Source organism: Dendropsophus ebraccatus, chromosome 13 (assembly GCF_027789765.1).
Source record: "Dendropsophus ebraccatus isolate aDenEbr1 chromosome 13, aDenEbr1.pat, whole genome shotgun sequence".
Classification (NCBI taxonomy): domain Eukaryota; kingdom Metazoa; phylum Chordata; class Amphibia; order Anura; family Hylidae; genus Dendropsophus; species Dendropsophus ebraccatus.
Window position 1 is genome coordinate 60,827,755 of NC_091466.1, and position 12,391 is coordinate 60,840,145.

The window sequence follows — 12,391 nt, forward strand, 5'->3', positions numbered from 1 at the left end:
GACTTAAAGATTTAGGCTGTGTTCACACTACGTAAAACTACGGCCGTAGTTCTCGCCGCGCTGATGCGCCCGCATCAGAGCTCCGCGGCCGGAAAGATCACCTGGCCGCTACTTAAGTACCGGCGGAGATGATCCGGCCAGAGACCGGCCGTTCCGTGACCCGGCCGGGTTCACGGAACGGACGGTCTGATACGTTATTTGAACATAGCCTTTTAAGCTACTTCTTTTAGTAAATAGTTTTTCTGTGTGATCTTTACAAAATACATGTTACCCTAACATGATCAGGTGGTTTTTATGCAGTTTTAGGCTATGTTCACACAACGTATTTTTTTTGTATTTCTACGGCCGTTGTTGCAGATTGCAACAGTGGCCGTAGTTAATACGAAAAAATATGTTGGCTTGCTGTCTATGGGGTCCCGGCCGGAGTGTATAAACATGCTCTGCAGCATGAAAGATTATCTGGCCGGTACTGCAGTGCCGGCCGGGTTGATCTTTTCAGAGGCCGGCCCCTCCATGACCTGGCCGGGTCACGGAACGTCCGATCTCTTACGCCATGTGAACATGGCCTTAAAGTTACGAGTAAGAGTAGATAAAAAAAAAAAAAGAGGACTATTTATTCTCTTCCGTTGTGACCCACGCCTTGTTTTGGCTTCAAAAACTGTATCACAAAATCCTGCGGCTTATTAATCATCCTGCAGTCATGCATGTCCACAGTGTTTGCTTATATTACATACCCATCCAGCTAGTTCAACCAGAAATTTACGTGATATGTGCAGTCATCATATTTTGTGTGATAGGTAACTGTCAGAAGATGCAAGCCTATGGCAATTTACTGGATGGATTACTATACGGAAATGTCAGCAGTAGTCAACTCTATATACATTCCATACCTCCCAACTTTTGCTGAGTGCAAAGAGGGACATTCAACAAAATGTGCCTCGCCCCCATAGCCACGCCAAGACGCTTTTCACACTGTGCTGATAACACAATCATAGGGTAGTGCCAAACGCTACAGATTTTTTGCAGCAGAAAATGTGGCAAAAGCCAGAAGTGGATTCGTACCATACCGTCACACTGTTACTGACCAAATCCAGTATACCAAGACCAATACTACTGATACCAGTATAAGAAACATACATTATAACCACACCTTCAACACATAGTGACTTAGGGTACTATTACACTAAGTGATTTTTCGACAATTAACTATAAACGACCTCAAACAACCGCTATGGCGAACGACCTGAAATCGTTCACCCAATTACACGGAACAATGATTGTTCTTGTGGTCATCTTGTCGTTGCTATTGCGTTTGTCGCTACTGCGAACAACGTCTTATTACATGCGAACGATTTGCAAACGATCAAGGATAAAAATAGGTCCAAATTTATTAAACGACCAAAGATTTCTTGTTGGCTGTTTAATCGTCTGTTATTACACTCATTGATTATCGTTCAAATCTGAACAATCTAACGTTTTTTTGAACGATAATCGTCCCATGTAATAGGGCCCTTATGCCACTATACCATTATTAAAATTCAGTATGCCAAAACCAATATTACCAGTATATAGAGAGAACCATATTATTGCCACACCATTACCACCACATAATGACTAATACCACCATACCACTACAAAATAAAACTGTGGCACCCCCTGTACGTAATTTCTCTGGCAGTTAGCCTACCAGTAAATAATATCCCCCAGTTTAGGTACACCCCTATAGGTAATCCCCTAATGTTTACCCCCCAGTATGTAGTAGTATTCCCCAATGTAGTTGGTATCCCACTATAAGTAATGCCTATAGGCATCTGCACTTTGTTACTTAAAGCGTAAGTGTCATTTCAGGGTAATTTTTCTGAAAACAATAAATATCTATAGTACAAGCGATTTTAAGAAACTCTGTAATAGGTTTTATTAACCAAAATTTCCTTCTGTACTGAAAAAGCAGTTTTTGTAGCTTCTGTGTCGATTGTGCGGCTATGGAGAAGGGAGGGGCTGAGAGGAGTGAGAGAGCACAGAGGATTTCTGCACAGCACAACACCCTGCAATCTTCTCTCAGTAAGGGCGGGTTCACACTACGGAATTCTCGCGGACAATGTCTGCGGCATTCCGTCAGCTGTCCGCCCGCACGGGCATGCGCTTTTCCGCCGGCTCCATAGACACCATTCTATGGGCCGGCGTATTCCGCGATCCGCTGAAAGAAGTGTCATGTCACTTCTTTCAGCGTATAGCGGAATACTCCGGCCCAAAGAATGATGTCTATGGGGCCGGCGGAAAGGCGCTCAGATGTGCGGGCGGACAGCTGACGGAATTCCGCGGACATTGTCCGTGAGAATTCTGTAGTGTGAACCCGCCCTAAGGATGGGTTCATACTGAGGAATTCTCACGAATAAACTCCACAGAATTCCGCAGTATGTCCGCGTGCACGGCTGCGTGCCTTTCCGCCGGCTCCATAGACACCATTCTATGGGCCGGCGTATTCCGCTATCCACTGAAAGAAGTGACATGTCAGCGGAATATGCCGGCCCATAGAATAGTGTCTATGGAGCCGGCAGAAAGGCGTGCGGCCGTGCGGACATACTGCGGAATTCCACGGAGTTTATCTGCGAGAATTCTGTAGTGTGAACCCAGCCTAAGGTCATAGATAAGCACTAACCTTTCTGACCCCTGAATCTAGCGTTTTAGGTGGCCAGACAGTCTATAAACAGCTGACCTTCATGTCACCTCTTCCTGATCCCTCATCTCCCTCGGCCCCTCCCCCCTTCATAGGATATAATGGAGAGAGCAGGACCCGTCTTTACTGACTTCTCTGTAATGAAGACGTGTTTGCCTGATAATGCACAGATAAGAAGTGAGGGGGGAGGCTGGGAGATTGCTTTTTGAATACAGAAAGAGGCTTTTTTGGCTGATAAAACCTATTACAGAGTTTCTTAAAATCGCTTATACTACTGATTTCTGCAATAAAAAAAAAAAACATGACAGTTACGCTTTAACTTCTCCCCCCTGTGTAGGCATCTCCCCATAGAATAAAAAACAAAAAACGCATAGCTGTAAGGCAGCACGCCTCCGGCGTCTCTTCTCCTTACTCTTGTGCTGGAGCATAGGGGAGGGAGCGACCTCTTGTGGCCAGAGGCAGAATGCTGCATGTGGCCACAAGAGTAATTGGCAGAGTGGAGAGCCTCAGGAATGGTCCGCCATATCCATGATGGTTGGGAGGAATGCACGTTCTAATGAAAATCTTAAAGAAGGTCCACAAGGAGATGCATTACTCCTTCAGACCTTAGTAAACAGTCTAATTTTCACTGTGAGGGACAATCATGAATGTTTTGATAGGACTTTGCTGGACTGGATTTACATGCCCCTTTTTCAGGTGTAAAGGCCCTATTCTACGGGCTGACTGTGAGGAGAAAACGAGCGCTGTTGCTATTTCACGCGGCGGCAGTGAGCGGGTGAATGCGGAAGGGCCTCGGGAGCTGCGGAAGGGCTGCTCGGGTGATCGGTAGATCGTCCGGGCAGCCCATAGAGGATAGTGGTGGTCTGCTGCCGCTCCTATTCCACGGACTTGAAAGACAAACGACTGCAACGATCAGCCGACATGAACGATGTCTGTTGATCGTTGCCTTCTATTCCACGGGACGATTATCAGCCATAACGGCCGATATCAGCCGAATGCGGCCGCTAATCGTTCCGTGGAATAGGGCCTTAACGTGCAGGTGGGCAGGCAACAAATTTACCCAAACAAGTGACTCTTGAAAGTGACAAGAGAACAAAATATCAAGTCACCTTGCCACTTGCATTTTTTTTCAGGATAGTCTTGGGCCTATACTCTTTCTGCCTGGGTCCCCCCGCCTGATCTCACCAGGCATACTCTCCTTACTCTAGCAAGAACCTGCAGGCCTCTTCTTCCCCCAAGCGTACCACAATGCATTATGTGGTAAAATGAAAGATGCCATCCAAAAGTACAACTGGTCCCGCAAAAAAACAACTCCCCCCCCCCCCCCCCCCCCCATATGACCTGAAATTGGTTGCAATGTTAAGGGGTTAGTCCCCTTGACATAGAAGTACAACAAGGGCCTTAGATAGTTAGCTCACCATGACTTAATACATCATGGTGACTGCAGGATCATTGCCACTGTGCCCATTTAATTAAATGCCAGTAAGCGCATCAGCATATGAGATCAAGTAACATTTTCATGTACTGTAGAGTAACAAGACCTTAAAATCTGTTCCACTGGTGTCTCCTCGGCACCCTAGTAGGACACAGTACACCTGGTGGCCTTTCTTATTGGTGGAGATTGGGCATGCATGGTGTATGCAATACAGAAGGATTGAGCACTTGGATTTCATAATGCCTAATCCTTTTTTGCAAAGAAATAAGCTGTGGCCAGTGGTGTCTGGTAGTGGCTTACCCCCATTCTCCATAAAAAAAAAAATATTGGACAAGCATGCATGTTTATAGGGGATTAGAGCTTTCACCTGTGTACGGTGTATGCCAGGATAGATAATAAGTTTCTCATTGATAGGTGCATTACTGTCATGTGCATTTCTTTAGTGATATGTTATGTTTTATTCTTAATGATCTCAGGCTCATCCTTGTGTATGCGTGGAAGGAAGAATGAAGTATGAGGAAAATAAGGAGAACGGTAAGAAGTCATAGAACATTTTTCTTTCCTGGTTCTTGAAATACTGGAGTCACAATTGAAAAACGGCAATTATAGTTAGAGGAACAATCAGGCTGGGTCCACACATTAAACCAAAAGAAAAGGGGAATAGACCCACCAAACAAAAAATGCAGGACCAATATATTATTTTACTTTTATTAGGATATATATAGAAAAAATGTTTACAAAACACTTGAAAAATCGCAGTATAGGAGCTGACACATAACCAGATCTTCAGAAAATCTGTGGTAGTAAATTAAGTTACACAGTAAATGTCCAACAATACAAATGTATATGGAGTATATATTAATGTTAATTTACATAGACGAAGCCCTGGGCATTGGGCATATAACTAGACCAATATTATGCACAGTAACATACAGAGCATATACAAATCAAATACCATAAGTATATACTACCCATAGATCTTGTCCTTAGTGTAACGACCACCATACCAATCACAGGGTATATTATAGCGGGAATGGAGAGGATAGAAAACACAAGGACGGACAGAGACTGCAGGGAGCATGAAGGGCAGATGTGGGCACATACATGCAGCTATGGAGAGATTACCTCCACAGTCCTGTCCCCTGATGTAAGCCCCAGCCTGAAGTGGATCTACTATGATTTGGAAGGTGAAAGAGACTTCCCGGGTCAGAGTACAGGGCTGTAGACCCCGCTATGCAAACCATGGCCCTCCCCCAATCACGCTCCCACCCAGTACAGGGAGCTCTTACACCAAGTTATAATTTTGAAAAATTGTGAGCGCTTCTTGCAAAACGCTCTTAATCCAAGTTACTCTTAAACCAAGGTACCACTGAATTTCTAATTTTCAGGGAATTACACATTAAAGTTGTCTGTGCCCGGGTCCTATGAGAAACAGATAAGTGCTCTATTACAGAAATCTGAAACTGAAGAAGGGGGCAAATTTGTTTTCCATGCTGACAAAGACATGAATCCACAGCTAGATGTCTGCCTGCTTAAGACTCTAAGAGTAGCAGAGGTAAGTCCAGTCTAACTGTGCATGAGCTTTGTACTTCTATTAAACATAAGTGTGTGTTTATGTATGCATGTATATATGTGTATGTGTGTATATTGTTTTTTATGTTGATTTTTCTACAGAATGACCTGGCACCTGAGCTGGACAAGAAGACATTATATTTTGGTAAAGGATCTGTACCATTGTCATCACTTCCTGAAGGGAAGGAAGCCGAGATTAATCTACCTTTATCCAAGGTGAGACGATTTTTAACACCTTCAGTCTGCAGTAAGTTTACGGATCGAGAACGCAATAATTTTATTCTGCTTTTTTATTTAAATTTTTTTTCTAGAATCACGTTGTCAATATGAGTATTACAAAAGAAGAGAGGTTGGTTACATTCTTTCTGTTCAGGACTTTAACATAAAATATAATGTTTTAGCTTTTTACTAATAGTAGTATACAAAAAAGAAAAGTATATGTTTGGAAAACAGACCAAACTAGTGTTCAATGTCATTTCTATTAAATGGGTACCACCATAGGTGGTATACATGTTTTACCGGGCTCCCTAGGGCTGCATCCATCTTCTTCAGCCACTAGTAATCAAATGCTGAATGACTGGACTCGAGCATGCTCGATTTGGGGACATCTGTACTGGTTTCCAATTGGATACCAATATTAGGCTGTGTTTTTGCAATCAGTTTTTTTTTATCTGTCTTTGCAAAAAAGGATGAAATTGTGTGCATCCGTTTTTCCATTGATTTCCATTATAAAAATCAAAACACATCCTTTTTTTTTAAACTTTAAATGTACTTGACCACATTTTTGTGTACGTTAAAAAAAGGATGCGTTTTGATCCGCTGCTCTTTAGAATGGAAGTCAATGGAAAAATGGATCAAAACGAATGCATACAAATGAATCCGTTTTTTGCAAAAACATAGTGTGAACCCAGCCTTACAAAAAAGTTTTGACACGTCATTGAGACAATTCAAAAGTTTTGTTCAGTCCGGGTTTAAATATTCAGACCCGTACCAGGCGAGAGAAGAACGCGCTGCAAAAAAGAGTCTGGCTTCATTATAAGTCCAACTCCTTTTTCTAACCCAGAGCGGAGAGTGGACGTGCTCCAGCGCATCTTCTCCCTGATCGTTCTCCTGATCGGTACGGGTCTGCATACTCAGACCAATCAAAACTTTTGACATGTCTCTTTGACACGTCAAAAAGTTTTTTGTAACAACAGTGACACTTTAAATGTGCAGTGTCATGAAATGAAAGAGCTTTAGATATGTCACAGAGAACACTGTGATCTCGAGAATAAGGTGTGAAAAGTCTGTGCTTATCGTGCTCTCACCCGACTCCAAAGATTAGATATCCATATAATCGCCACTGATATGTTCGGCTTGTCTTCAAATAAAGTTGGATTTTTTGGAACGCCCTTCCGCCATTTTTTTTTTTTTTTAGATGATTAATCTCCTTAAAAGATAACATTCTAATACAACATGTATGTAGTTTTACTGTTTGGTACTTCTCTTGCGTCATCTTTTACCTTCTATCTGAGTTTAGCTTTCAGGATTTGGACATCCGACTTGGATTTGAACTCTCACGTGGAGAGAAAGACTTCTTGAAAAAAAGAAAGGAAATTATTGCAAAATCCCTCAAAAATGCCCTGGATCTGAATACAGCCCCAGATGAGGTGAGATGCCTAGTAAATAGGAATAATAATAATAAGAAATTAGAAGACATATGTATTTTTTTTTACTTTTACCCTCACTTTCATCAAGTCTGGTTCTTATTCAGAGGGTTTGGGATCTCATTTGTATTGATCCAGTCACAAATAAATATAATAAAACATGTAAAAAAAAAGAAGTGCTGTATAAGAACCCAAGTCTTTGCCTATACTAATGGTCCAATGATTGTCCTTAGAAGGGAAGTAGTATACCAGGACTGCAGCCAGACACTATATGGTGGTCACAGCCTAGGAACGTGGTCAGGAACTAAGCTATACTAAGTCAAGAACTAGTCCAGTCCAGTAGATTATGCAGTAGTTAGGAAGAGCCAGTACCAGGTGTACTATGAGCACCATGTGGCACATCTGATGGGTGGGAACAGAAAAATGGGTAAAAAGCCAAGAGGAATCTAGGAGGCTAAGATCCAGGAACAAGACAGCTTGAAGCAAAATCTGAGGAACAGGGGCTAGAGGCAGTCAGATCAGAAACTGCTCTGGACTGACACTTGCCAGTGATTGAGAGACCTGGCTGGGTTTAAATAGCTAGTCCTACATTAGTATTGGGTAGACACCTGATCCGCACATTACAGGTGTAAACAATGTGTTACTCTAAGGGAACCCACCATCACTTTCATGTTGCCTGAAGTATGAGTCATTGGGCTGGTCTACAGCAGCTTTGATTTGACAGGAAGATGATGGTAGTGCATAAAGAAGTGCACATAGTGCACCTAGCATTGTGAGTGTCTTAAAGGAGAAGTCCAATGAAAATGTTAATTAAAGTATTGTATTGCCCCCCAAAAGTTATACAAATCACCAATATACACTTATTACGGGAACTGCTTATAAAGTGTTTTTTTTTCCCTGCACTTACTACTGCATCAAGGCTTCACTTCCTTGATAACCTGGTGATGTCATTTCCTGGATAAAATGGTGATGTCACTTCCTGGATAACATGGTGATGTCACTTCCTGGATAACATGGTGATGTCACGACCTGACTCCCAGAGCTGTGCGGGCTGTGGCTGCTGGAGAGGATGATGGCAGGGGGACACTGAGGCACACAGGGCACTGGAGGGACACTGAGCATCCCTCTGCCATCATCCTCTCCAGCAGCCACAGCCCGCACAGCTCTGGGAGTCGAGGCGTGACATCACCATGTTATCCAGGAAGTGACATCACCATGTTTATCCAGGAAGTAACATCACCATGTTTATTCAGGAAGTCAAGCCTTGGTGCAGTAGTAAGTGCAGGGAAAAAAAGCACTTTATAAGCATTTCCCATAATAAGTGTATATTGGTGATTTGTATAACTTTTGGGGGGGCAATACAATATTTTAATAAAAATTTTTGACGGACTTCTCCTTTAAGCAAACAATAGACGGTATAGTGTCAATATGAAGAGTCAGAGGATTAAAGGGGTTGTCCGGAAGGCAAAAAATGTCTGAAGCCTTCTTCTCCCTGGTGCTTACTTACAATGAATCTCTCTCAGAAATAAGCCTTCTAAAATGTGAAGGGGCCAGGCACGCGATAATCATGACATATGCCCGCCCCTTTCATGTCTCAGAAGACTAACTTCTTTTCCCTTTATTTATTTATCTACTAACACAATTGAGACTTGCAAACAGCAAGAGATAACCACATTATTTATAATTTTTTTTTTTTTTTTTTTTTTTTTTTTTTTAGAAAGAGGTTCCTGTAATAGCAGTTATAGGTTCTGGTGGGGGAGTGAGAGCGATGACTTCTTTGTACGGAAGTCTTCAAGGCCTTCAAGAACTGAAGTTACTGGATAGTGCCACTTACTTATCCGGGGTGTCTGGATCTACTTGGTATGAGATGAATAGTCTTTTTTTTAAATTATTATTGTTTTGTTTTTCTTACATGTAACCCCACTCTTTACACTAGGTGTATGTCCACACTTTATGAAGATCCTGATTGGTCAATTAAAGATCTTAAAGAACCAATAAACAGAGCTCAAGAAACGACAACATGCAGCAAGTCCGGGGCCGTTTCCACAGAGAGACTGAAGCACTGCACCCAAGAGTTGATAGCCTTGGAGCGGGATGGATACAAAGTCAATTTCATTGACCTCTGGGGTCTTGTGTTAGAATATTTTCTTCACCAGAAGGTACACAATACTAGCTTTATTTTCTTTTTTATACAGATTTTATGGTGTAATGAAGACCATTGTGAATATAGTAAAGAGACATGCATAGAATGCAGAATACATTACTGAAGGGTCTGTTGGGTTTAAAAATTTTTTTTAAGGAAAACGTTTCTGGATGTTTCAGGAAAGTCCCTGAATTGTTATATTGCATTCAATATATTGCATTAAAGTGTCACTGTTTAATTTTGTTTTTTACAGAAATCAATAGTACAGGCAATTTTAAGAAACTTAGTAATTTGGGTTTATTAGCCGAAAAATGCATTTTTATCATGAAAAAGCAGTTAGAAGCTCTCCCCCCCCCCCCTGTCTTCATGGTTCTCTGTGGAGACGGGAGGTGTGGAGAGAGATGAGGCACCAAAACAGGACAACAAAGAGTTAATTTACAGCTACATCACTAGGCTATCTCCTCTGAAGTCAGCACTGACCTCTCTGACCTCTGAATACCGGCTTTCACCCAGCTCCCACTGTGTAATCCTTTGTTCTCTGCTCTAATCTCCCTCCTCCTCCCTCCAATGATTAGACAGGGCTAGTCGAGATTTCCTGATAATGAGCAGTGGATAAGAGAGAGGAAGGTGGGGGATCTGGGGAAAGTCTTTTGAAATGCAGATAATGGCATATTTGCCTAATTTACCCAATTACAAGGTTTCTTAAAATCACCTGTACTATTGATTTCTGCAAAAAAAAAAAAAAATTAAACCGTAAAACAGTGAAATTTATCTGACCTGCAGTGAAAAACAGTGGCTTTATGTTCATAGGATAAATCGTAAGGATCTATATGCATAGCCATATTATAGTTCTATGTAATAAGATGGGGCTTCTGGTATAAGTCTTATTCATGTGCAAGTGTTTTACCTATAGATTTTTTTTTCAGAATGATATTGCTGACAATATACATTAATACGCTTCAATACCCACATATGCAGAATTGTTTACATCCCGCTTTTCCTGTATGCAGGATAATCCAGCTAAACTCTCAGATCAGCAGAATTCTGTGTGCAGGGGCCAAAATCCCTATCCGGTGTATGCTGGGGTTAATGTTAGAGTGAATATCAGCGGAGGAGACTTTGCAGGTATGGAATTCTGGAGACAAATATTGTCATTGTCCTAAAGTTTAAAGGGACCCCCCACCGATCAGCTTGTTAACCCCTATCCTATGTTGCCTTGTTTCACAATGGATCTGGCACCCGGGCAGTTTTGATGCTGTATTCTGATGAACAGAGTCTAAATGTAACTGTGTCCTCTGTCAGTAATTCACGGTCTGTCTGGTATTTGTTAGAATGGTGTGAATTCACTCCCCATGAAATTGGATTTCGGAAATATGGAGCATTTATTAACACTGAAGATTTTGGTAGCGAGTTCTTTATGGGACATCTCATTCGCAGGAGGAAAGAACCCAAGATTTGCTATTTGCAAGGTAAAGTCTGGAGTCTGTAGGAATGCATGTCCCCTTTTACAGTTTATATACAGATAATAAACATTGCAAGTTAACAGGGCCGGCGTCAGCACCCGGCTAAGTAGGGCAAATGCCGGGGCCCCCAGCTCCTCTAGGGGCCCACTCCCGTTTGTTACTACATTTTTTTTGTTAGTAAAAAAGAAAAAAAAGTGTAGTAACAAAGGGGACTGGGCCCCTAGAGGCCGCATGTGACAGTTAGGGGCCCGCCGATCCATACTGGGGCCCCCGAGCACCTGTCTTCCATCACAAATCTTCCCTACAGCCGAGTAGGAAAGAGGACCTGTGAGTCTGAAGGACCTTTGATGATGTCACGGGTCATGTGATCGGACACATGACCTGAGGGCAGCAGGTAGGCTCTGCAAACTAAGTGTCCTGTATGTGCTGGTTCTTCTACTTGTTTTGTGTATAGAGGTCCTGCTGTAATATATCTATATCTATTACAGCAGGATATATATATATATTACAGCAGGACCTCTATACACAAAACAGATAGATAGATAGATAGATACAGATATCTAGTTATCTCCTATCTATCTATCTATCTATCTCCTATCTATCTATCTATCTATCTATCTATCTATCTATCTATCTCCTATCTATCTATCTCCTATCTATCTCCTATCTATCTATCTATCTATCTATCTATCTATCTATCTATCTATCTATCTCCTATCTATCTATCTATCTTCTATCTATCTATCTATCTAATCTATCTATCTATCTCCTATCTATCTATCTATCTAATCTATCTATCTATCTCCTATCTATCTATCTATCTATCTATCTCCTATCTATCTATCTATCTATCTATCTCCTATCTATCTATCTATCTATCTATCTATCTATCTATCTATCTATCTATCTCCTATCTATCTATCTCCTATCTATCTATCTATCTATCTATCTCCTATCTATCTATCTATCTATCTATCTATCTATCTATCTATCTATCTATCTATTTCCTATCTATCTATCTATCTATCTATCTATCTCCTATCTATCTATCTATTTCCTATCTATCTCCTATCTATCTATCTCCTATCTATCTATCTATCTATCTATCTATCTATCTATCTATATCCTATCTATCTATCTATCTATATCCTATCTATCTATCTATCTATCTCCTATCTATCTCCTATCTATCTATCTCCTATCTATCTATCTATCTATCTATCTATTTCCTATCTATCTATCTATCTATCTATCTATCTATCTATCTATCTCCTATCTATCTATCTATCTATCTATCTATCTATCTATCTATCTATCTATTTCCCTATCTCCTATCTATCATATGAACATGGTGAGACCTCTAGTTCTCCTATATTCAGGCCCTGCAGTGATATACAGTGTGTGTGTGTGTGTATATATATATATATATATATATATATATATACACACACACAC

The 12,391-nt window shown here is 41.2% G+C and overlaps 1 protein-coding gene across 3 annotated transcripts in view; it reads left to right on the forward strand.

The window, feature by feature from the left end:
- The window catches only part of PLA2G4F (phospholipase A2 group IVF), a 33,109-nt gene that overhangs the window by 14,094 nt on the left and 6,624 nt on the right, over positions 1–12,391 (forward strand). For all 3 annotated transcript variants that reach the window (XM_069949260.1, XM_069949259.1, XM_069949262.1), the window contains 9 exons: positions 4,589–4,646; positions 5,501–5,667; positions 5,787–5,900; positions 5,996–6,033; positions 7,204–7,333; positions 9,048–9,190; positions 9,267–9,489; positions 10,484–10,598; positions 10,805–10,942. In XM_069949260.1, coding sequence (XP_069805361.1) covers positions 4,589–4,646; positions 5,501–5,667; positions 5,787–5,900; positions 5,996–6,033; positions 7,204–7,333; positions 9,048–9,190; positions 9,267–9,489; positions 10,484–10,598; positions 10,805–10,942 — 1,126 coding nt within the window. The remainder of the gene's footprint in view (positions 1–4,588; positions 4,647–5,500; positions 5,668–5,786; positions 5,901–5,995; positions 6,034–7,203; positions 7,334–9,047; positions 9,191–9,266; positions 9,490–10,483; positions 10,599–10,804; positions 10,943–12,391) is intronic.